At 45.8% G+C, this 22,961-nt stretch overlaps 1 protein-coding gene and 1 long non-coding RNA gene across 25 annotated transcripts in view; one reads left to right on the plus strand and one right to left on the minus strand.

Moving 5' to 3' along the window:
* Nucleotides 1–11,976: 11,976 nt before the first annotated feature.
* LOC131384205 (uncharacterized) lies at nt 11,977–13,059 on the minus strand. The gene is made up of 3 exons (XR_009214842.1): nt 12,739–13,059; nt 12,234–12,303; nt 11,977–12,130 (listed from the first exon to the last, which is right to left on the minus strand). It is a non-coding gene; the product is annotated as an uncharacterized LOC131384205 (long non-coding RNA).
* Nucleotides 13,060–13,508: 449 nt separating this feature from the next.
* The window catches only part of CAMTA1 (calmodulin binding transcription activator 1), a 975,709-nt gene continuing 966,256 nt past the window's right edge, over nt 13,509–22,961 (plus strand). For 17 of the 24 annotated variants that reach the window (XR_009214837.1, XR_004370821.2, XR_004370822.2 and 14 more), the window contains exon 1: nt 13,509–13,654. Coding sequence is in view for 17 of the 24 variants with exons in the window: in XM_032758772.2 (XP_032614663.1) it covers nt 13,610–13,654 (45 nt within the window). In the remaining 7 variants the exon portion in view is untranslated. The remainder of the gene's footprint in view (nt 13,655–22,961) is intronic. The other 7 variants (XR_009214838.1, XR_004370825.2, XM_032758795.2 and 4 more) reach the window with 3 other exon arrangements.

Here is a 22,961-nt window from a genome sequence, read left to right on the forward strand (position 1 = left end):
TAAATTAGCACAAGATGCCTAGTGAAGGTGACAAATAAACAAGATTTGCCACATCTGGAGAATCAAGATTGGGCTATTTGGCAAAATTTCCCATACTGTTCTTTCCAAGGAGGCCTACGATCCACTTCTGGCCAAGTGTGAGATCCTTTTGTTAGAGGGCGAACTGTGAATTTTATTGTTTCTAATCCTCAGCCCTGGCTGGCCTGAAAAATCTCAGGGTGCTGAATGATTAATTCCAACCTGCCCTAGAAAATGTTAGTCAGCTGGCAACAGGAAATAGCCCAACTCGAAGGCAAAAGAGCGAATTGACTTTATCTGGGAGTGATTGTGTTTGACAAGAGGAAAAAGAAAGACATCTTTTGTCACTGAAGAAAATTGTGCTTTGAGAAATCTTTGCACAAGTCTTAAGGCTGTGCTTTACACAGCTGCTTGAATTAACATGGAAATAATCCCAGCACCCCCTTTGCCCTCCCAGATAGAGAGCAGGGAAACAAAACTACATTTTCATACATTTACTACAGCAGAGTTTTAGAAATCAGGAGTTCCAGGTCTACTCAAGAGCAGCGCTTTCATCAACTAGGAAATTCTCTTTCAAGAAAACTATTTTTGAATTGCTATTTACTACTAAAATTTTAATTTTTCCTTTAAGTATTGTCACACAGGCAGCCTGATTCTTTGTGGGTGGAAAAGCGAGGCAGATAGGCGTCTCTTCCCATCAAAAAGGAGCCAATTTCCATTCCAAAAGGGTAAAAAGATCAGTATTGTTAAAATCATTCTTCTGGTTTAACATTTATCTCATGCCCACAGCATCCCAGTGTGCCTAGAACTTGAAAGAACACGTCATAGGCAGGAAAACAGATGGTTTTGACTCAATCTATGATATAGATTTTTCTGTTTACATGTTTTCCCTTTATCAGTTACAAAAAATTAACTATCTTTTAAAAATTCTAAAATCTTGCTGGGTGCAGTGGCTCACGCCTGTAATCCCAGCACTTTGGGAGGCTGAGGCGGGCGGATCACCTGAGTTCAGGAGTTCGAGACCAGCCTGGCCAACATGGTGAAACCCCGTCTCCACTAAAATACAAAAAGTAGCCAGTGTGGTGGCAGGTGCCTGTAATCCCAGCTATTCTGGAAACTGAGGCACTAGGATCGCTTGAACCTCGGAGGCAGAAGTTACAGTGAGCCGAGATCGTGCCATACACATGGCTAACTGCTTCACCTTCTTCTAGCCTGCTCAAATGTCAATTTCTTTCTTCTTCTTCTTCTTTTTTTTTTTGAGACAGGGTCTTGCTCTGTCACCCAGGCTGAAGTGCAGTGGCGTGATCATAGCTTACTGCACCCTCGAACTTCTAGCTTCAAGTGATCCTTCCGCCTTCTCTTCCTGAGTAGCTGGGACTACAGGTGCACACCACCACACCTTGCTAATCTTTTATATTTTTTTGTATTGACGTCATGCTGTGTTGCCCAGACTGATCTAGAACTCTTGGCCTCAAGTGATTATTCTGCCTCGACCCCAAAGTGCTGGGATTACAGCATGAACTACTGGGCCTAGCCCTGCCCCGTCATTTTTTTTTTTTTTTTTTTTTTTGAGACAGGGTCCCACTCTGTTGCCAGGCTAGAGTGCAGTGCAGTGGCATAATCATAGCTCACTATACCCTTGAACTCCTGGGCTCAAATGGTCTTCCCCCCTCAGCCTCACAAAGCGTTGGGGTTACAGGCATGATCCACCACGCCTGGCCTCAAATGTCAATTTCTTGATGACATTTACACTGACTATTCCTATTTAAAATTGCACCTCCCAGGCTGGATGAGGTGGCTCACGCCTGTAATCCCAGCACTTTGGGAGCCCAAGGTGGGTGGATGGCTTGAGGCCAGGAGTTTGAGATCAGCCTGAGCAACATGGCAAAACCCCGTCTTTACAAAAAATACAAAAGTATGCCTAGTGTGGTGGTGCACACCTGTAGTCCCAGCCACTTGGGAGGCTGAGGTGGGAGGATCATCTGAGTCCAGGGATGCAGAGTTTGCAGTGAGCTGTGGTTGTGCCACTGCACTCCAGCCTGGGTGACAGAGCAATACCTTGTCTCAAAAAATAAAATAAAATCGCACCTCCCCAACTATGGCACTCCTGGTCCTTTTAACCTGTTAATTATCTACTTCTATTTTTTCCATTCTACCTATGGCCTTCTTACATACTATAGAACCTGTTTATTATATTTATTTCTTCCCACTAGAATGTAAGCACCAGGAGGGAAGGAAACTGTGTTTTGTTCATACTTTAACAGCACAGATGGCGCCTGTCACTGTGTAGGTGCTCAATAATGTTGAGTGACAATGTCAGAAAAAGTTGTCCAAGGGTTAGGAATGAACAAGAGATTACTGGGTGACCTTTCAGCAAAGTGCTGAGAGGATCCTCCAGGGAGGATCTGATTCTACAAGGGTGAGCACCTTAAATTGCCTTTTCTATAGACTAGGTGGAAATGGAAAACAGAGAGCAGTGCAGACAATTCTTGCCCATAGATGCAACTATTTTTGCCCTGTAGAAAAAGATACTCCCAGAATGAAACTGTATTGCACTACAGGATATGAACCAATTTTGCATCTTTTAGCACACTTTCTTGTTTATCTTTAATATACCTTTGTTCTTCAAATTCTCATTTGACCCAGTTTTAACATCTTACTGGTTTCCTCATTAATTAAATAGCTGAAGACAGTTTTTTTGTTTTTGATTTTTGTTTTTTTTGGAGATAATTCCTTACATGTACTCACTTTATGTTTGTATGAGACTCACGATTTTTATCTCCTTAAAAATTATGATGAGGTAGGCCGGGCATGACTCATGCCTGCAATCCCAGCACTTGGAAGGCTGAGGCGGGCGGTTCACGAGGTCAGGAGTTTGAGACCAGCCTGGCCAACATGGTGAAACCCCGTTTCTACTAAAAATACAAAAATTAGTCAGACATGGTGGCACGCGCCTGTAGTCCCAGCTACTTGGGAGGCTGAGGCCGAAGAATCACTTGAGCCTGGGAGGTGGAGGTTGTAGTGAGGCGAGATCGGGTCACTGCACTCCAGCATGGGTGACAGAGCGAGACTCCATCTCAAAAAAAAAAAAAAACGAAAAACTTATGGTGAGGTAAAATTGAATTATACTCCCTCCCCTAGGAAATCTTATCTAGTCTCATGATTTTATTTATTTATTTATTTACTTTTGAGATGGAGTCTTGCTCTGTCACCCAAGCTAGAGTGCAGTGGCGCGATCTCAGCTCACTGCAACCTCCACCTCCCGGATTCAAGTGATTCTTGTGCCTCAGTCTCCCAAGTAGCTGGGATTACAGGCACGTGCCACCATGCCTGGCTAATTTTTATATTTTTAGTAGAGAAGGGGTTTCGCCATGTTGGCCAGGCTGGTCTGGAACTCCTGACCTCAAGTGATCCGCTGGCCTCGACCTCCCAAATTGCTGGGATTACAGGCATGAGTCACCGTGCCCAGCCTAGTCTCATGGTTTTAGATTCCACTGAATGCTAATTACTCCAAAATTTGTATGTCTAGCCACAACGTCTCTCAGGTGAATATGTACGTCAGATGCATATATTCAGATGCCTTCTTGATTTCTCCACTTGGAAATCTAATAGGCATTTCAGCATTAGAATGTCCCAAGTGGAATTGTGGATTCCCATCCACTCCTAACTCTGTTCTTCCCTCAGTCTTTAAATGCAACACCATTAACTAAAATCCCAAGAGTCAAATCTTGGCCCAGTGCATTTCTTTCTATATCTCACATTCAATCCTTCAGCAAAACCTGAGCAATCATTTCTACTTTCAAGATATAGCCAAATCCACCTACCTCTTAACACCACCACACCACCATCTTAGTCTAAGACCTGGACTTTGTTTTTGTGAATAAAGTTTTATTGGAACATAGGCATGTTCCCTCTCTGCCATTTTTTTTTTTTTTTTTTTTTTTTTACATGTTGTCATGGTTGCTTTTGTGCCACAATGGCAGAGTTGAGAAGTTGTGACAGAGGCCATAGGGTTTGCAAAACTTAAAATATTTACCATCTGGTCCTTTACTGCCCTTAATGTGGTGGGCTGAATACTGACATATAAGATACCGAGTCCTAATCCCTGGAACCTGTAAATATTCCCTTTTCAGGAAAAAGTCTTTGCGGACATGATTAAGAATCTTGAGATGGGGCTGGGCATGGTAGCTCTCGCCTGTAATCCCAGCACTTTGGGAGGCCAAGTTGGGCAGATGGCTTGAGGCCAGGAGTTCCAGACCAGCCTGGCCAACATGGCAAAATCTCATCTCTACTAAAATTACAAAAATTAGCTGGGCGTGATGGCACACACCTATAATCTCAGCTACTTGGGAGGCTGAGGCACGAGGAGCACTTGAACCCAGGAAGCAGAGGTTTCAGTGAGCTGAGATCACACCACTGCATTCCAGCCTGGACGTCAGAGTGAGACTTGAGATGGGAAGATTATCCTGGATTATCTCGGTAGGCCCTAAATGCCATCACGTGTCCTCTTTAGAGAGAGGCAGAGGGAGATCTGACACATACACAGGGGAGAGAGGGCAATGTGAAGATGGAGCAGAGAGAGATTTGAAGATGCTAGCCTTGAAAAATGGAGTGATGTGGCTACAAGCCAAGGAATGCCAGCAGCCACTAGCAGTTGGAAGAGGCAAGGAATGAATTCTCCCTAGAGCCTCTGGAAGGAGTGTGGCCCTGCCAACATCTTCATTTGGCCCAGTGAAACTGACTTCAAACTTCTGGCCTCCGGAACTGTAAGGAAACCACTAAGGTAATTTGTTACAGCAGCCACAAGGAACTAAGACCCCTCATCTAAGCCACCATCAAGTCTTGATGTCTAATAATGTCCTAACTAGTCTCTCTGCTTTTCTGGCCTCCTTAAAGTCTGTCCTCCACATTACGGCATAGCAATCCTTTTAAAACACCAGGGAGATAACATTCCCAGCTAAACACCTTACATTGTTTTCCTAGCACCCTCAGAGTTAAATCCAAATGTTTCGCCATGGAGTTGGAGGTCCTGTGTGGCCTGCTGATTCCTCCCTGGATTCACATGTCAGCAGTCCTTCCACACCTCCCCGCAGTTCCTACAGGACACTGACTGTGCACCTGCCACCCCACCCATAACTTTGTGCTCGCTCCCCCTTCCTTCAGGTCTCAGAGAGAACTTCCTGACCCCCTCTTCTAAAATAGCCTTCTTGGCCAGGCACAGTGGCTTATGCCTGTAATTCCAACACTTTGAGAGGTCAAGGCGGGCGGATCACCTGAGGTCAGGAGTTTGAGACCAGCCTGGCCAACATAGTGAAACCCCGTCTCTACTAAAAATACAAAAAACTAGCTGGGTGTGGTGGCAAGCACCTGTAATCCCAGTGACTCAGGAAGCTGAGGCAAGAGAATCGCTTGAACCCAGGAGGTGGAGGTTGCAGTGAGCTGAGATCGTGCTGCTGCACTCCAGCCTGGGTGACAGAGCGAGATTCCATCTCAAAAAAAAAAAAAAAAGCCTTCTCATCATTTCACCCTTTCACATTATTTTTCTTCAAGCATTTATCATTATCTAAAGTTGAAATGTATATTTGTTTGTCTCTCCCACCTCCATGTGAGCTCCACAAAGGCAGAGATTTTTGTCTGTTTTGTTCACTGCTGTATTCCCCGCACCTAGAATCAGTATCTGGTATGTCATAGGCACCCAATAATTATTTGTTGGATAGATGCATATGGTAAAAACACATAAACCATATCAAATGAACAGTAAGGGTTTTTTTTTTCTGCCCCATCCTCAGATGTAATAGATTTCCTGTTGTCCTTCCGGAAATCTTCTCTGCATATAAAAGAATATATATACAATAAACCTTGTATCCATTTTTCACATCCAGAGGAGAATAATATACATTATGTTGTGTGGCTTACCTTCTTTCCGTTAAACATTTAAGCTGGAGATCTTTTCATAGCAGCACACACTGATTTCCCTTTACTTCTTTTTTTTTTTAATTTAAGACAGTTTCGCTCTGTTGCCCAGGCTGGAGTGCAGTGGTGTGATCTCGGTTCATTGCAACTTCCGCCTTCCGGTTCAAGCAATTGTTGTGCCTCAGCCTCCTGAGTAGCTGGGATTACAGGTGCATGTCACCATGCTGGCTAATTTTTGTATTTTTAGTACAAACGGGGTTTTGCCATGTTGGCCAGGCTGGTCTCAAACTCCTGACCTCAAGTGATCTGCTCGGCTTGACGTCCCAAAGTGTTGGGATTACAGGCATGAGCCACTGCATCTGGCCATCCCTCCGTTTTTTAAATGGCTGCATAATATCCCACAGCTTAATACTTAAAGAAAAAATAAATTGCTTGCCCAGTTTGAAAAATGGAAAGCCTAATGACAGTGAAATGCCTCTGCGCCCGCGTCCTTTTCATTTATGCCCGTAGACGGTAGCGGTCTGGTTTTCCTCGGGTGCTCCTCAGCGGTTTCCAAAGACTATGATGGGACAACTCAGCAGCGTTTCCCTTCAGGCACTTTGGTAGGTCATTTTACTTTCAACAACTAAACAAAGCTTCCTGGGAAGAGTGAGAGTCAAAAGAAACTACATTTGAAAGTGTGGCGTAAATAAGAAAACAAAACAAAACTTGACTTGAGCAGTCTTACAATCTCCCTAAGCTGTGTGGAGCCGCCCAGTTGAATAGACAAGGAAAGTGCAAGTGGGTTTGCTGTGCAGATGCTAGAGTCCCCTGGCCCCCTCCCTCCAATCAGATTACTGCCCCAAGCTTTCTCTATACAGAGATTTGGGAGGTTCCACTACTGAGGTCTCTCTGGGTCTCAGGAAGTAGAGGGGTGATCCTGGTCTACGAAATGCATTAATGTCCGCGGTCATGAAGTTCTTTGTATTTGTCCATCTGAACCAGCAAAGCCCAATCTCTCCAACCTTTTCTCCCTTTAGAAAAGAACCATTTCGGCTGGGTGTGGTGGCTCACACCTGTGAGGAGTGAGCACTTTGGGAGGCTGAGGTGGGAGGATCACAAGGTCAAGAGATCGAGACCATCCTGCCCAACATGGTGAAACCCCATCTCTACTAAAAATACAAAAATTGGCTGGGCATGGTGGCACGTGCCTGTAGTCCCAGCTACTTGGTAGGCTGAGGCAGGAGAATCTCTTGAACCCATGAGGCAGAGGTTACAGTGAGCTGAGATCATGCCACTGCACTTCAGCCTGGGTGACAGAGTGAAACTCCGTCCCCTTCCACCAAAGAAGAACCAAAACAAAAAGAAAAGAACCATTTCTTTGATCATGGGTCGGAATGCCATAAAAACTATCAGGCTGTAATACCAGAAGGCTCAAGAGGGAGTGGAAAGCCTCCAGTTTCAAAGGGAAAGTCCAGAAAAAACTGGATTGATTATTAAAAGTAGTGTATGAAGGTGAGATACATTCCACCGAAGGCATTTAGGTATCACTCCAAGGAGGGCCTCTGGAGAGCAAGTGCACTCGGGTGTGTTTTATGTAATAGCTGGATGATGAGGGAAAGTTTTATGATTATAACTATTGCTTAAATAGTATCTCCTGAAACCCCAATGAAAAAAGATAATGCTCTGTTCTAGGTTTTAATTGCTAAAAGGAAAACAAAACTGTCATTCGTGGTGTGGTTGGTTCTCAGACCTACTGCTGTCGGTAAATACTGAACAAATGAAACTACAGATTCATTTCAAAATTTCAACAGATTCCTGGGCCACAAACAAAGCCTTTCCCTTTCGTGTTCAAATGATATTTATTTACGTATTTATTTTTATTTTTTGAGACAGACGTCTGCTCTGTCACCCAGGCTGGAGTGCAGTGGCTGGATCTTGGCTCACTGCAACCTCTGCCTCCTGGGTTCAAGCGATTCTTGTGCCTGAGCCTCCCGAGTAGCTGGGACTACAGGCATGCACCACCACGCCTTGCTGTTATATTTTTAGTAGAGATAGGGTTTTGCCATGTTACCCAGGCTGGTCTTAAACTCCTGGCCTCAAGTGATTTGCCCAACTCGACCTCCCAAAGCGTTGGGATTACAGGCATGAGCCATCTCACCTGGCCAATATTTCAAGTAAGTTGAAATTCAGGCCTACTAGGCCCAAATATCTCATTATATTTGGGGTATCCAACAAATCTTTACTCTTGCATATTAACAGTAGACATTCTGAGATTATAATGCCTGACATAATTGGGATGCAGAGAAGAGGAAAGGTGAACATTTGCAGGACAGAAAAACAGGGACCATCTGGTGAAGGGTTGGTTCCAACAAAGTCCACAAGTTTTCATTGTTTCATCTTGAAAAGGCAAGAGGACATAGGAGTTCTCTGTATGATTTCTTATCACTGCATGTGAATCTAATTATCTCGAAATTAAAAAAATAGTTAAAGACAAGCGGAGAAACTTTTTGGAAATGGAACTTTTGAATATTATTACTTTTAACCATGCAGCCCCTTGGTGGCTAAAGAAGGCACAGGTTTTTTGTTGCCCTGTGCAGGGGTAAAATAAGCTTGGGATGATGAGCTTCTCTTTTATTTATTTTTTTGAGATGGAGTCTCACTTTGTCTTCCAGGCTGGAGTGCAGTGGCGTAATCTTGGCTCACTGCAACTTCCTCTTCCCAGGTTTAAGCAATTCTCCTGCCTCAGGCTCCCCAGTAACTGGGATTACAGGCGCGTGCCACCACGCCCAGGTAAGTTATGTATTTTTAGTTAGAGATGCGGTTTCACCATCTTGGCCAGGCTGGTCTTGAACTCCTAACCTCGTGATCCACCCGCCTTGGCCTCCCAAAGTGCTGGGATTACAGGTGTGAGCCACTGCGCCCGGCCTGAGCTTCTAAGTGTTTAAGCTTCGGAAATGGGTTTAGTCCATGCTTTCCTCTCCCAAACCAGTAATATGGAAGCTTCAGTAACTTCCAATTTAAGGAAGCAAGTCCAAGCACTTTTATTTTTATCACCACCAGTAATATAAACAGCCACTTTACTTTGGAAAGCTGACCAGGAAGAAGACTCTTGCACGTGTCTTTGGAGTCAAAAAGTAACAATTTAATATTCCCACTATTTCCCTTATAAGTTCTGTTTCTGGACAGTAACATTCTTTCCTTGAAGGACATTAGGGCCAAAATGGGCAAGGATTCCGAGATTGGTGCATCGAGTGTGTCTTCCAATTCTCTTTTCTAAATGGGCTCATTTAGTAATGCAGGCTGCTTCCTTTACTTGAAATGCCCATCTCTTGGTTACCCTCCCAAGCAAACAGAAACACCAACCAGGCAGCCCCAAAAAGATCTCATTCTCTAGCCCAGTGGTTCCCAAACCCTTGAGTCTCAAGATCTTTTTCTACACTTAAAAATTAAGGATTCAAGCTGGGCGCGGTGGCTCACGCCTGTAATCCCAGGACTTTGGGAGGCCAAGCCAGCGGATCACAAGAGTTTGAGACCAGCCTGACCAACATGGTGAAACCCCGTCTCTAATAAAAATACAAAAATTAGCCAGGTATGGTGGCGGGTGCCTGTAATCCCAGCTACTCAAGAGGCTGAGGCAGGAGAATCGCTTGAACCCAGGAGGCAGAGGTTTCAGTGAGCTGAGATCGCGCCACTGCACTCCAGCCTGGGCAACAGAGTAAGACTCTGTTGGAGACCATCACGGACAACGTGGCAAAACCCCATCTCTACAAAAAATACAGGTGGGCATGGTGGCGCCCACCTGTATTCCTAGCTACTCAAGAGGCTGACTGCTTGAGCCCACGAGGTTAAAGCTGCAGTGAGCCTTGATTGCATGGCACTCCAGCCTGGGGAACAGAGTGAGACCCTATCTCAAAAGAACAACAAAAAAGAGAATAAACCCATTGCATGTTAACAGAAATCCTATTTTTATGAGAAATACCTACATTTTCTAAAACAAAATTAGTGGTAAGTGTGGGATTGCTTCAGTTTTGCAAATCACTTTAATATCTGACAGTAGAAGACTGCTGGATTCTTCTCTGCTTCTGAATCTTCTGCATTTAGCCTGTTGTGAGATCACGTATCTTGCAGCCTCTGGAAAACACTGCACACAGAGTGCAATGTTGGGAGAAATTGACATATTATTGCTATAAAAAGAGTTCTGAGGTCAGGTGCGGTGGCTCATGCCTGTAATCTGTGCACTTCGAGGCTGAGATGGGAGGATCACTCGAGCTCAGGAGTTTGAGACCAGCCTGGGCAACAAGGTGAGGCCCTGTCTCTACAAAACTTAAAAATTAGCTGGGCATGGTGGTGCAGCTTGTGGTTCTAGCTACTGGGGAGGCTGAGGTGGGAGGATTACTGCAGCCCAGGAGTTCGAGGCTGCAGTGAGCTTTGATGGCACTACTGCACTCCAGCCTCGGTGACAGAGCAGGGCCCTGTCTAAGAAAGTTTTGACTTTTGGGTCCCTTGAGTCTTGGGGCTCCCTCTGCTTGACCAAGGTCCCTAGAGAACCACTGTTTTGAGAACCACTGTTGTGGCCTGAGGATAAGGTAATTTCAATGGTGATGGTGTTGAGGCCCAGGTGATGTTTGTGACCTTCTCCGGTGTTCCCATTGCACCTGTCCTGCTGCTGCTTATGTTTGTGAACCCGGCCAAGTTGGGAGTCTCTTGAAGGAAGACACTCAACTTTATTCACCTTTCTTTCAATTTACGTAAGTGTTTTAATGATAAAAGTAACATAGAGGCCAGGTGCGGTGGCTCATGCCTGTAATCCCAGCACTTTGGGAGGCTGAGGCGGGCGGATCACTGGAGGTTGGGAGTTTGAGACCAGCCTGACCAACATGGAGAAACCCCGTCTCTACTAAAAATACAAAATTAGCCGGGCATGGTGGCGCATGCCTGTAATCCCAGCTACTCTGGAGGCTGAGGCAGGAGAATCGCTTGAACCCAGGAGGCAGAGGTTGCGGTGAGCCGAGATTGTGCCATTGCACTCCAGCCTGGGCAACAAGAGCGAAACTCCATCTCAAAACACAAAAAAACAAAACAACAAAAAAAACAACAAAAACAGCTATATCACAGCTATATTATACAAAATAGACAATTAAAAAAACTCACTTATAATCCCCCATATGTCATTTCCTTGGTGTATGTATCAGTCTTTTTTTTTTTTTTTTTTTTTTTGAGGTGGAGTCTTACTCTTGTCACCCAACTGGAGTGCAGTGGTGCGATACTGGCTCATTGCAACCTCTGCCCGCTGGCTTCAAGCGATTCTCGTGCCTCAGCCTTCCAAGTAGCTGAGACTACAGGCGCCTGCCACCTTGCCCACCTAATTTTTATATTTTTAGTAGAGACGGGGTTTTGTCATGTTGGCCAGTCTGGTCTCGAACTCCTGGCTTCAAGTGATTTGCCCACCTTGGCCTCCCAAAGTGCTGGGATTAACAGGCGTGAACCACCGCACCCCGCCTGTATCGATCTTTTTTTAAACTGCTGTTCTTTTAGACGTATCATCTCACCTCATAAATGAACACCATAATTTTGGGTATTGCCCCCTTTATCTAGCAATGGGTAAGATTTTCTGTTTCTGATGTCTGTGACTAGCATAATGTTCCACTGTGTAGATGTAACACAATTTACTAAATACCCAATATTAGCACATGTAGGATGCTCCCAATTTTTTGTTGTAGTAAGTACAGTGATACTGTGAAGAATACCTTCACACATACAGCTTTTCTGGCATTTAGTGTTATTTCCTTAGAACAGATTCCCAGAAGTAAGATTACTGGGTCAAAAGATGCAGACATTTTTACGGCTTTTAATACATACTGTAAAATTGCTTTTCGAAAGGAATATACTAATTTACAATGCCACCAGCACTTTTAAGAATCCGTTTCTCCACACAAATCGTCGACATAGGTGCTATTAAGAATGCTAATCGATAAAATATTGTCCCCCCGTTGTTCAAATTTTGCAATTTTTGAGGCTCATAAAATTAAAGTTTCTTGAAGAATGAGTGTGTAACACAAAACATTCTTTTGGGACATCTTTATTTCTGGAAAACCTAAGACATTCTTACTTGTGAAGACCAGAAAAAGAACACATGTTGTTAGGATTGGCACAGAATTCACTGTGACAGTCAATCTTAATGCCAAAACACTTGAACGAGGATTTTTCACTTATTTTGCTAGTTGTCACCAACAGCAGCAAAAGGAAAAATAAAATGCGGAAGAATGAAATGTTCTTACTGCAAACTGTACAAGATCACATTGAGGGGCTGGAGCTCTTACATTCAACCTTTCTTTCCTTTTTTTTTGAACAATTTGCGATTGCAGCCTCTCCTTTTGTTTCCGGTATTACCTGCCCAGGAGCAGAATTCCTTACTTTCTCCGGAGAGAGGCCGGTCCCTGGGAGCGCTGCCCAGCTACCCGCACGCCTGGCCGCCCCGAGAGCCGCACTCGGAGGACCCGGTTCCTAGGCTCGTTCCCGGGGCACCTGGCGGGCGCCCCGCCTCCCGGGGGGCACGTGCTCCCGTACGCAGCGCGAGGGCAGCGGGTGCCTGGCTATTTATTCGGAAAAGCCCCGCGAGGACGCCCCGGATTGAGGAGGGTGGGAAACTCGGCTGCCCCGCGCTCCACCAGGGCGGCCGGGGCTGGCGCTTCTCTGGTTTCGGCCGGCGGCCTCATCCTGGGACAGGCATCCATGAGTCATCCGCTCCGCGGGTCACATGGGCAACGTGACCAAAATAAAGTTTCGGTATTTTAAGCCGCCAGAAAAGGGGACAACGGAGCTCACCGGGGGCGGGCACAGGAGGCGGGCGCAGGCGGGCGGCGCCGGGGCCGTGGGGACGCGGCGCCGAGGGGGCGGGGCCTGGCGGGAGGCTCGCCCCTCCCCCACGGCCGGCAGCGACGCCCGGACTCCTAGGCAGCCGGGCTCCAGGGGCGCGGCACCCCGGCGGACCTCAGCCCTATGGCCCCCCGCGCCCGGCTCCCCACCGGCGGCGGCGGGCTGCGGGATCCCGGAAATCCCAGCGCGTCCCCCACAGCCACCGGGACCCCACGCGCCGGCAGCGGCTTCCCCGGGAACGTCCTTCAGCCCCGGGAGCACGCGGGAAAAGCCCCAGCGTGCCAATGAGCGAGCGCCTTCCTCATGACGGTCACGCTCGGGGGCGGGGCTTCCCTTCGCCGCTCCCGAGTTCCGGGAACCCCCTTTGATTGGTCTGGACGGCCTGGGAAACACTGTAGTGATGCCCAATCAAAACGCCACGTCTCGGCCTCGAGGAAATATTCCGTGTCGGGCCCGTCCTGATTGGACACTTCTTTCGGGTTCTGGCCACTAGGAAGCTTTGTTTAGGTCCGGAAGGCGGGCTTTCCTGGGAGTGGGTGGGGAGGGGGCGTTGATTCTTGACCAATCCTTTCAGTCCGTTGGGTGGTGACCAGCCAATGGGCCGGATGGATAGGACGCTCCTCCCGGAGAGTAGTGAGACCCCTGGTGCGGGGCGATTGGTGGCGGGAGCGATGAGTGGCAGCCGCACGGCCCAACGGAAGCTGTGCGTGGGCCGCGGGGCGGGGCCAGGGCGGGTGCGCGGCGGCGGCGGGGTGGCTGGGCCGGCGGCGGCGGCGGTACGAGGCGCGCGCTCGGGGTCCCGGTCGCGAGGAGGAGGAGGATGTGGCGCGCGGAGGGGAAATGGCTGCCGAAAACAAGCCGGAAGGTAAGAGCCGGAGCGCGAGGGGCTGGGGGGCGGCGCGGCGGGCGGCGGGACCCGGCCCCGCCGGACATCCCGGGCATCGGCGGCGCCGGGCGGGAGCGCGGGGGCGCGGCGGGCGGGCGGGCGGGCGACCCGGCCGGGGAGGGGGCCGGCGGGGTGGGGGGGCGGAGCGCGGCCGAGTCCTGAGGTGACTCGCGGGGCCGGCGGAGCGCGGCGCCCCACACCCCACCCCCGGGGGCGGGCTGGGGCCGGAGGGGGCGGGGGGCTCGCGGGGCGGGGACCGGGCCCAGCGAGGAGGAGGAGCCGGCGGAGGGCCGGCGCCTCCCCCACCCGGACCGGGCATCCCCGCCGCTCCCGAGCCCGCTGCGCAGCCCCCGCACCCCCGGCGCTGGGTCCGGGGTGGGGGCCGCGGGGCGGAAAGTTTATCCGCCTCGGGTCCCCCTGGCCCCGCGCCCCACTGCTCCGGGCCGGTCCCCGTCGGGCGGCAGCGGCCGGCGCTCAGCCCTCGTCGGCCCCCTGCTCTCCGGCGGGCAGGGCCAGACGTACTCTCTCCGGCACCCTCTTCAGCCCCGTGGACGCCTCCCTGAGCGGGCGAGGGGTCCCCGAGCTTCTCCCCGCCAGGGGGACCCCGTCCTGCCGAGCGTCCCTCGGCCGAAGGGCCTCGTGTGACCCCTCCCCCTTCGCTTCCCGGGAAGGGAAGGGGGCCTGCGCAGCATCCCCGCCCCTCGCAGTCGTTCACATCCTACTCTTGCCCTTGCACCCTCACAGCCAGGAGGGTGGGGTCTCCGTTTCTATGGCAAGTGAGGATCTCCACACTCCCTTGCCCTTTACCTTCCGTGACCCCGATCCTTCCTTGGCACAGGGGTCCGTCTGATCTGCTCATCTTCTTTGGAATCTTTTGGGGCCTCTGCACACTCTCCGTTGACCCTTTTTGCCAGGACAAGGGGACTCGGGCTGCCCATGTTCTTCTTTCCTCACCCAGTGGATAGTGGGGGCTTGTGCAGCTCTGAAGTCATTTCTAAATAGGAAAGCAGACACTTCTTCCAGATCATGCATACTCTCGCACACTTTGCTGGGTTAGGGCGAGCTCATTTCCTAAATACCCTTTGAGTTGCCCTCCTTTTCTTATGGAGACGACTGGACGTTCATCGTGCTCCTTTAGCCATTTGTGTGTCTACACTGACTTGTTCTCTCTTCTTGGAGTTCCGTGTCTGGGTGAGAGTGGGCGCCCCAATAAGATGTAGGGCAGGGCTTCCATTGTGCCTAGTGCTTGAGTGAAAAGGGGCCACACTAGTTGCTCCTGTGTCTGAGGAAGACCGGGGTATATTTTTGCTTCCACTTGACTCTTGTGTCTCAGGAGGGGGCAACCTTCATCAGTTGACACTACCTCACTGGGAAAAGGGTCATGTGCCCTTGTTTTTTGATGTTTTGATTACTGTCTTCTGTGCAGTGAGAACCAGACTTTGTCCGTCCCACACTCAGGAGTCCTTGAACCTTTCCTGGATATAAACTTCCCGATTGCTTTTTGAGAGAACTCATATCCTCCTCTGTGGCTTCTGCTTCCCAGTCAGCCATATTTAGTGAGCCTGTTACTTTGACTTTTTCTAATTTTCTCAAATTGTATTCATGTTGGCTGGGTAAGGAGAAGCCATATGCTTTTCCATTCAGAAAAGGGAGTGTAGACACCCGTGTCGCCCACATGCCATCCTGGAAGAGGTTGCTTGTGTGCTCCTTGTTGTACTAGAACCTTCCTTTGGCTCTGGTGTTGTCTCTTGTGGGATCCAAACATTTCTTTAGATCTTGTAGCTTTCAGAAGGGGGAATTTGAATGCTTTCTGTTTTTTGCTGTTCTGGTTCTGTTTTGGAGAACCAGATCATGATGCTATATTCATTTGTTTACATACACATACATGTAGGTATACACAGATGAAATCACATTCATTACATATACAGTGCACAGGAAGTTGGAAGGGTCAGATGACTAGCTCTACATTTTGGGTGCATATGGGGACCTTTATGTGTAATGATACAGGTAGATATTAACGTTGTTAGTTAACTCTTCAGGCTTAGAAGCAGCAGCAGAAGAATCACTGATAAATGGCCAGTTCTGACCATTCTTTCGTTTGTAATGTGTACTGTACTGAGTAAGCAGAACGACATCCTGCATGTTCACCAAGTCCCTGAATGTGTGAAGTGTACAGTGCCTGCCCATACGCATCGCAACTTTGGCACTCTGAATTTAGGGGTGGTATTCGTTGCCTGATTCTGCATAGAGTGAAAAGTTCTTGATTTCTTTACTGCAGTGTAAGAGAAAGAGATTTCGTGTGTTTGGGCAAACGACAGGAGATGGGTGAGAAGAATATGTTTTCCTGTGACAGAACCAGGAACGAATGACCGTAAATATGTCCCTTTTGTATTTTGGCCTTTTAAATAGTTGAGAGAGGTTGTGAAATTAGCAAAGCGTACCTGTGGAAAGGCCCTTGACGCTTCCTGAGAGGATGGGGGACGTTATTCTTCGAGTTCTTTTCTCTTGGGCAGGGGAATGATTTGAGCCCTATCGGCTCTAGTCAAGTGCTTTGCCTCCTCAGGTCTCCCTCCCTCCCTTTCTCCCTCTTTCACGAAATTCAGAATGGCTGCTAGCTGCTGTCACTCAGCAGGGAAGTCTTACTCTTTGACAGGCTTAGTGTGGAGACTCATCCTCCCCAACAAGTTCTGTTGGGCTCTGGGGCTTTGGCCTTTAAAGCTCTTTTCTAGTTCAGAGGCTCGCTTTGCCTCAGTTTACTGTGTAAGGAGAAGTGACTCATCGGAGATTTGGTCAGCGCTGGTCTGTGACTTCTGGGCTTTGCCTTTCAGTTAGCATTGAGTCGTCCAGTGGGCCTAATTCCCAATGTCAGAAAGTAGAGCTTTTGAGCTCATTTTCTTGTTTTTGGTTTTAAATGTTTTTATACTGTTCGTATTCTGTGTCTGTAGTCAGCTTGATGGGATTGTGTATTTTTAAGGGGTATTATTAGTGAACTTCAGAAAAATGAAGAATTGAATACCTGCTGTAGATTGTGTAGACTCAGTGGAGTCATCCCGTTTCCAGTGGTGGTTCTTCCTACCTTTCCTCCATGGCCCCATGGAGACTTTGGGAGTTTTCCCTGGTAAGCAGGGGACTCCGTGCAAGGCGCAGTGGAAGGAAAAGTGGTAAAGATTGGTTGGAAGAAGACACTTGAGGTTATTGTCTGAAGCTGGGCCCTTTTTCTTGAGTTTAATGTGGTTGTGTTTCTGTGTCACTGGTCGCCACAGATGATTGGAAATTAGCTTTTTCCTCTTACCCTGTAGTGCAGAATGCTCTGTTGCAGTAGGGCAGACTAGACGGGTTCTCTGAACCACATAGTTTCATCTTTCTGTTTGACTTTCTGTTAGGACGTGACCCTTTCCTCTCCTTCGCCCCTTACCTCCAGTTTTTGGGATTAGGTTGGGTGACCTCTTCCTCCTTTGTCTTCTTGGAGACCTTACTTATCCTGCGTCTGCAAATGTTGGGTTTCTGCATCTCATCATTGAGTGGATTCAAAGTGTTGACATATACAGAACAACCTCTACTCAAGGTCAGATTGGGTCAGCTTTTCCTTTTCAAAAGAGTAGTGTTGCTCTTACTTGCTCTTTGAGACATATTTATGCATCCTGCTCAGCTGTGTTTTCTATTTCCTTAGTTTTTAGGCTCTGGCGGTTTTAGGCTTTCCCCCTGAAATAGCCTATTCTTTGGAGAGTAGTGTTTAGTCCCCCGTTTATGCTGGATGTCAGCCCATGTGTCCTGCTCGGTTTTTAATTCTTGTGACTGATTTTGAGGTAGTCCATCTCAAAATCTTAACATTTTTTTCCCACTGTTTCATTACTTTGAGCCATTCTTCCTTTCCTGTTTGGGGGAAATACCCCTTTGTGTGCAGTTGTACTTCTTTCTCCCTTCCTTATGGAAAAAGCAGTAGAAGGTGATTCTCTTATTTTCTTCCATTCCTCTCATAGTTGTGTCAGTTGCCTCTTTTGTGGGACCTTTGAATTTGCCCTTCTGGGGAGAAGTCGTTTTTATGTTTATACTCCCATGACTGGAATCATTCATTCAGGAGACCTTTGCCGAACTTCTGTTATGTACAAGGAGCTGTAGGGGGTGATGTGACTTTGCTTGAGACCATATTGGATCTTGTTAGCCTTTTATATTAATGACATTTCAGTGTATCTTTTTTTTTTTTTTTTTTTTTTTTGAGACAGAGTCTCACTCTGTTGCTCAGGCTGGAGTGGCACGATCTCAGCTCGCGCAACCTCCGCCTTCCAGGTTCAAGCGATTCTCCTGCCTCAGCCTCCCAAGTAGCTGGGATTACAGGCGTGCACCACCATGTCTGGCTAATTTTTTTTGTATTTTTAGTAGAGACGGGGTTTCACCATGTTGGTCAGGTTGGTCTTGAATTCCTCGCCTCAAGTGATCTGCCTACCTCAGCCTCCCTTGCCTCAGCCTCCCAAAGTGCTGGGATTACAGGCACAAGCCACCACATCTGGCCTTCGGTGTGGTGCTTGTCTTAATGCTTGTCTTTTATATAGTCTTGTAAGGAATTTTTTTTTTTCTGATTTTTAAGTTTTTGGATTGTTAACTTAAAAAGATATAGTGTAATAGTGTGCTATCTTGTTGAACCTTTTTTCCTCCTCTCAGCAGGAGTGGGGGTGGTGAAGAGGGTGGGGGAGGCATTTAGCAGCTTTCCCCCAGACTGTGTGTAGAGAGTGTGTGTGTGTGTGTCTGTGTGTGTGTGTTTAGACAAAAGTAAAGTCAGCCTTCTTTTTTTTTTTTTTTTTTGAGACGGATCTCGTGTGGCCCACCTGGGGTCTGTGGGTGCTCACTGAAACCTCTCCTGCCTCAGCCTCCAGAGTAGCTCAGACTACAGGAGCCCGCCACTACGCCCGGCTAAGTTTTTGTATTTTTTAGTAGAGACGGGGTTTCACCGTGTTAGCCAGGATGGTCTCGATCTCCTGGCCTCGTGATCCACTCGCCTCGGCCTTCCAAAGTGCTGGGATTACAGGCGTGAGCCACCGCGCCCGGCCCAAAGTCAGCCTTCTTAATCTAATTGTGTAGGCATAACTTTTAGGTCATTTAGATACATGATTGGTTGGAATGCTTATTTAATATTTAAACAACAGCATCACACTAGGCATTCTATAGAACATAGAGTCAAATGTATCTTTTATATAAGGAAGTGGTAAAAAAATATTTTTCTCTTCTGATTAACTGGTATGGTTCGTATTAGATAGCGAGAACTGTATGAGCTGCTGTTACATTTTCACTGCCACGAAGAATTATATCCAAATTTAATACCTAATTGATGTTCATTCTTAGGCTAGGTATCTGATATAATTATCACCACTTTTGTTTATTATGTGACTTTTAATTTATGCTTTTTAATGGTATTATTATTTTTGTAAATTGCCTCAAATTCTTTGTGGGTACAGGTTAGGTATAAATAATGATAATAATAAAAATTACTAACAATTTGAAATGCCCCTTTTTTCCTCTATTAAATTAGATTTACCATCTCCACAACATATATAGATACCAATTCTGCTAGTATTTCACTCTTGTGTAAACTCTTATGTGAGATTTGTAGTATGTGGTTTGGCAGTATCCTTTGGTCATGTGAGTATGTGACTGAGTGTATTTTGTGTTGACAAGTGATGTGTGTGTTTCTTTTGCGTTTCCATTATACAGATCATTTTCTAAGGTGTTGTGTATCTTCTAGAGTCATGTGCCATGTCCTTTTTTTTTTTTAAATGTTCTAGGTGACTTAAATCCGACCTCCCTTTCTTTTCTTCGGCCTTTCCTTTTATTTTTTTGTCCTTTCCCACGTAGAGACGTTTCTTCACTGCCCTGTCATTGTTATAAAAAAGTATTTGTAGATGTACTGTATTTGTAGCCTTTTAGTAAAAAGGGGATGCCCACCATCCCTTTGTCCTGTAGCACAAGGCATTGCTTCTTCTTGTTTCCCTAAGAATAGGTAGATGGAATGAGATTTAAGCCACAAGGCGGCTGGCAATAGTATTTGTAACTAGATAGCATCTCTGGATAAAACACTGGGTCCTTCCTGCTCTGGGCCTCCCCATGTAGGATTTTGGAAATTTAGTTTTGCTGCATTTAGCCAGCTTCTTTCTGTCTCTTTGGCTTGATACAATAAATTTCTTTAAGCACAGCCAAGTATATTATTTCATTTGGAACCTTCATTTACAAGGAAGTATGGGGGCCTCTCCTAATGTTCCTTTGCTTGTTATATGTAGTAGTGCCTTTAGTTTTTGGTGTGTTTGAGAGTGAGAGTGAGAAGCATTCTTGCTCTACTACTTTGTCTGTGTAACTTGAATAAGAGTGTCATTCACTCTATTTTCCAGATAGTGTATAATCTTTCTTTTTATTTTTCTTGAATACCTAATCAGATTCGAGCTAGAGGTTGATCCGACTATCACATCCTTTTATTTTGTGCCATCCCTGGATGTAGTGTCCCTTAGTCCTGTGATTAAGCCATGTTCCTATTCTGTCATTAGAGAGAGGGACTTATAAACATAGATGGTCTCCCATGATAATTGTCATGCATTTATAAGGAAAGTGTTTCTTTTCTTTTTTTTTTTTTTGAGACTGAGTCTTGCTCTGTTGCCCAGGCTGGAGTGCATGATCTCGGCTCCCTGCAACCTCCGCCTTCCAGGTTCAAGCGATTCTCCTTCTTCCGCCTCCCAAGTAGCTGGGATTACAGGCATGCACCACCATGCCTAGCTAATTTTTTTTTTGTATTTTTAGTAGAGACGGGGTTTCACCATGTTGGCCAGGTTGGTTGTGAATTCCTGGCCTCAAGTGATCTGCCCACCTAGGCCTCCCAAAGTGCTGAGATTACAGGCATGAGCCAGTGCGCCTGGCTGGAAGTGTTTCTTTGTATATATTGACAGTGGAGGGCAGTTCACATGATGGGACAAAGTAAAGGGTGAGTAAAGGGTGGTTTTTTTTTTTTTTTTTTTTTTTTTTCCATCAGTATGCTAGCTGTATATTTCTAAGGTTGTACTGCATCCTTCTACTTTGAACACCATTGCTTGTAGAAGGTCATGGGCCTCCTGTGTAAAGATTGGTACTGTTTCCTGAGCATTTTTTTTTTTAACCTCATTACCCTGGACTTACAGAGAAATATTATGTACCCCATTGCAAAGAGAGGCCAAGGGTCAGCCACATTATTTCCCCTTTTGCTCTTTTTTTGGAGGATTGTTCATTTACTTTGAACTGATTGACGTGGCATAAGATGGAATGACTAGAGATGTTTTTTTTAAAGCTTCCTCCATATTCAACCTCAGTGTTTTGCTCTTTCCTGACATAGTTGCTTGTTCTCTTGTACATGAATCCTTTTGCAGTCACTTTCTTGTTTTTGTTTTTCAAGTTTAGCCAGGGCTTTCAAGTCATGTAACATATCCTTTCCTGAGACTGTGAGCCGAAGGTAACTTCGAGGAAGGTACACTTGTTTGGGGCTGTATTCATCACTCTGCTCTCTACGGTTTTGTAGTTTCGTGTGTACAAAGTGACATTTCTTGAAAGAAACGTTTGGGGCTGTGTTCTTAATAGTTTTAAACATGTTATTATGTGGAGACTAAGTGGCATAGCTCTCACCCCAACTTCATTTTTTCATACCATCTAAAAATACATCCCCACCCCTATATATATCTCCCGTCCCCCCAAATCCCAAAACAACCGTCATAACAACAGAATCCCCCCCAAAAGCAAAACCTTATGAAGCCCAGCTCTGATTGCTTCTGCTGTGCAGTTCAGTCACTAGTTTTGGACAGGTGCATAAGCAGATAATTTTTGGATGTGTAATATTCTCAATGGGGCTGATGTGTGACTTTTGGGACATAGAGCATTCATTCGTTCAACAGACCATGCGGTATCTCTTCCATTTTTTTTCCCTTATCAGTTACCACAAGGTAAGATTATGTATTCAGTCACTTAAAAACACTTGGCAAAGTGGATTTTTCCCCATTTATTCCCATTTAACCATTGGAATAAATGCTGACAATAGTAAATTACCATGTCCCTATTTTTGTGTTCAACATGTCTAAGAGAATGGGGAGCTAACTTCCAGTAAGGGCGGTACAGTCAGTCATGACTCTTTCTCCATGTAGCCTGTGCATTTTGCAGTGGTGATTTATACTTTCAGCTAAATTCAGTGTCTGTAACAAGGGATACATCAGATGTTTAAGTTCATTTAATCTTTTTTACAGTGTACATTCAACAAGGTGTATTTGTGTGTTACATTAGAATGATGTGCAGATACAACCAGAGGTATTCTTTCAACTTGAGAGAGAGAGAGAGAAAGCCTTTCTTTTTACAAGTTTTGAAGAAAAGTTATTGTCTATTTTTCCTTCATGGTAGTTGATTTAGATTGCCAGGAGTCATTTCCGAAGGTATATTAATACAATCAAGAATTAATCTTTTTAAAACTTAGATTTGTTTTTTAATCCTTTTCTGAAAAGTCATTTCTGAGGATATATGTGCCCTGTTGGTTTTCTGGGCACTTGGATATCAAATCATTTGGGAGCGATAATAAGAAATTGGTACAAAGTGTGAAATTATCAGCTAGAAAGAAAAAAGATGTTATAGTGGAAAAAATTACTCATTTATGATTAAAAATAATCTCAGTGATGATTGGAAGTATAAATTCAGATATTTGAAGAAGAAATGGAATGTTGATAGGGTTATTGTATTGAATTGACACATGTACACATAGAAAGAATGCTCCCCAAAATGGGGACGCCTAGAGGACAAATAAGTTGATTGGATTGGTTTTAAGAAAAATGTTAAGTTTGTCTTTTTAAAAAGTAATTGAAATGAAATAACTCTTCTTAGTGAAGAAAATGAAAACTTTGATGGAAGTTCAGCAGAATGGAATATTTAAAAAGATTCAAGAGAAGGATTTTTTTATTGCGAATCCACAAGGGGGTGGTGATGTTCTTTCAAAGATATTTGTGGTGGCAACAATGTGAGATGATCTCTTCACATTTTAGATTTACAGATAAAACTGGCATGTTTGCATTTTAACTTAATAAGATCTTTTTAAAATGTTTATTGGCAAAATTGTTTATTGCTTAAATTAAAAAAAATCCATTTTGGGTGAATGGCTACTTTAAGCCATATGAATGGTAAAGAAGAGAGAATGTCCTTACAGTTTTGTGCTTTGGAGAGGTTACCAAGGATGGTGAGGGTCACTGTTATTTTCTAAGAATGTAATAATCTTAAATTCCCTGGGAAACATTAGACATCTAGG

The sequence above is a fragment of the Hylobates moloch genome, unplaced genomic scaffold, assembly GCF_009828535.3.
Source record: "Hylobates moloch isolate HMO894 unplaced genomic scaffold, HMol_V3 SCAFFOLD_9, whole genome shotgun sequence".
In the NCBI taxonomy this organism is placed as follows: domain Eukaryota; kingdom Metazoa; phylum Chordata; class Mammalia; order Primates; family Hylobatidae; genus Hylobates; species Hylobates moloch.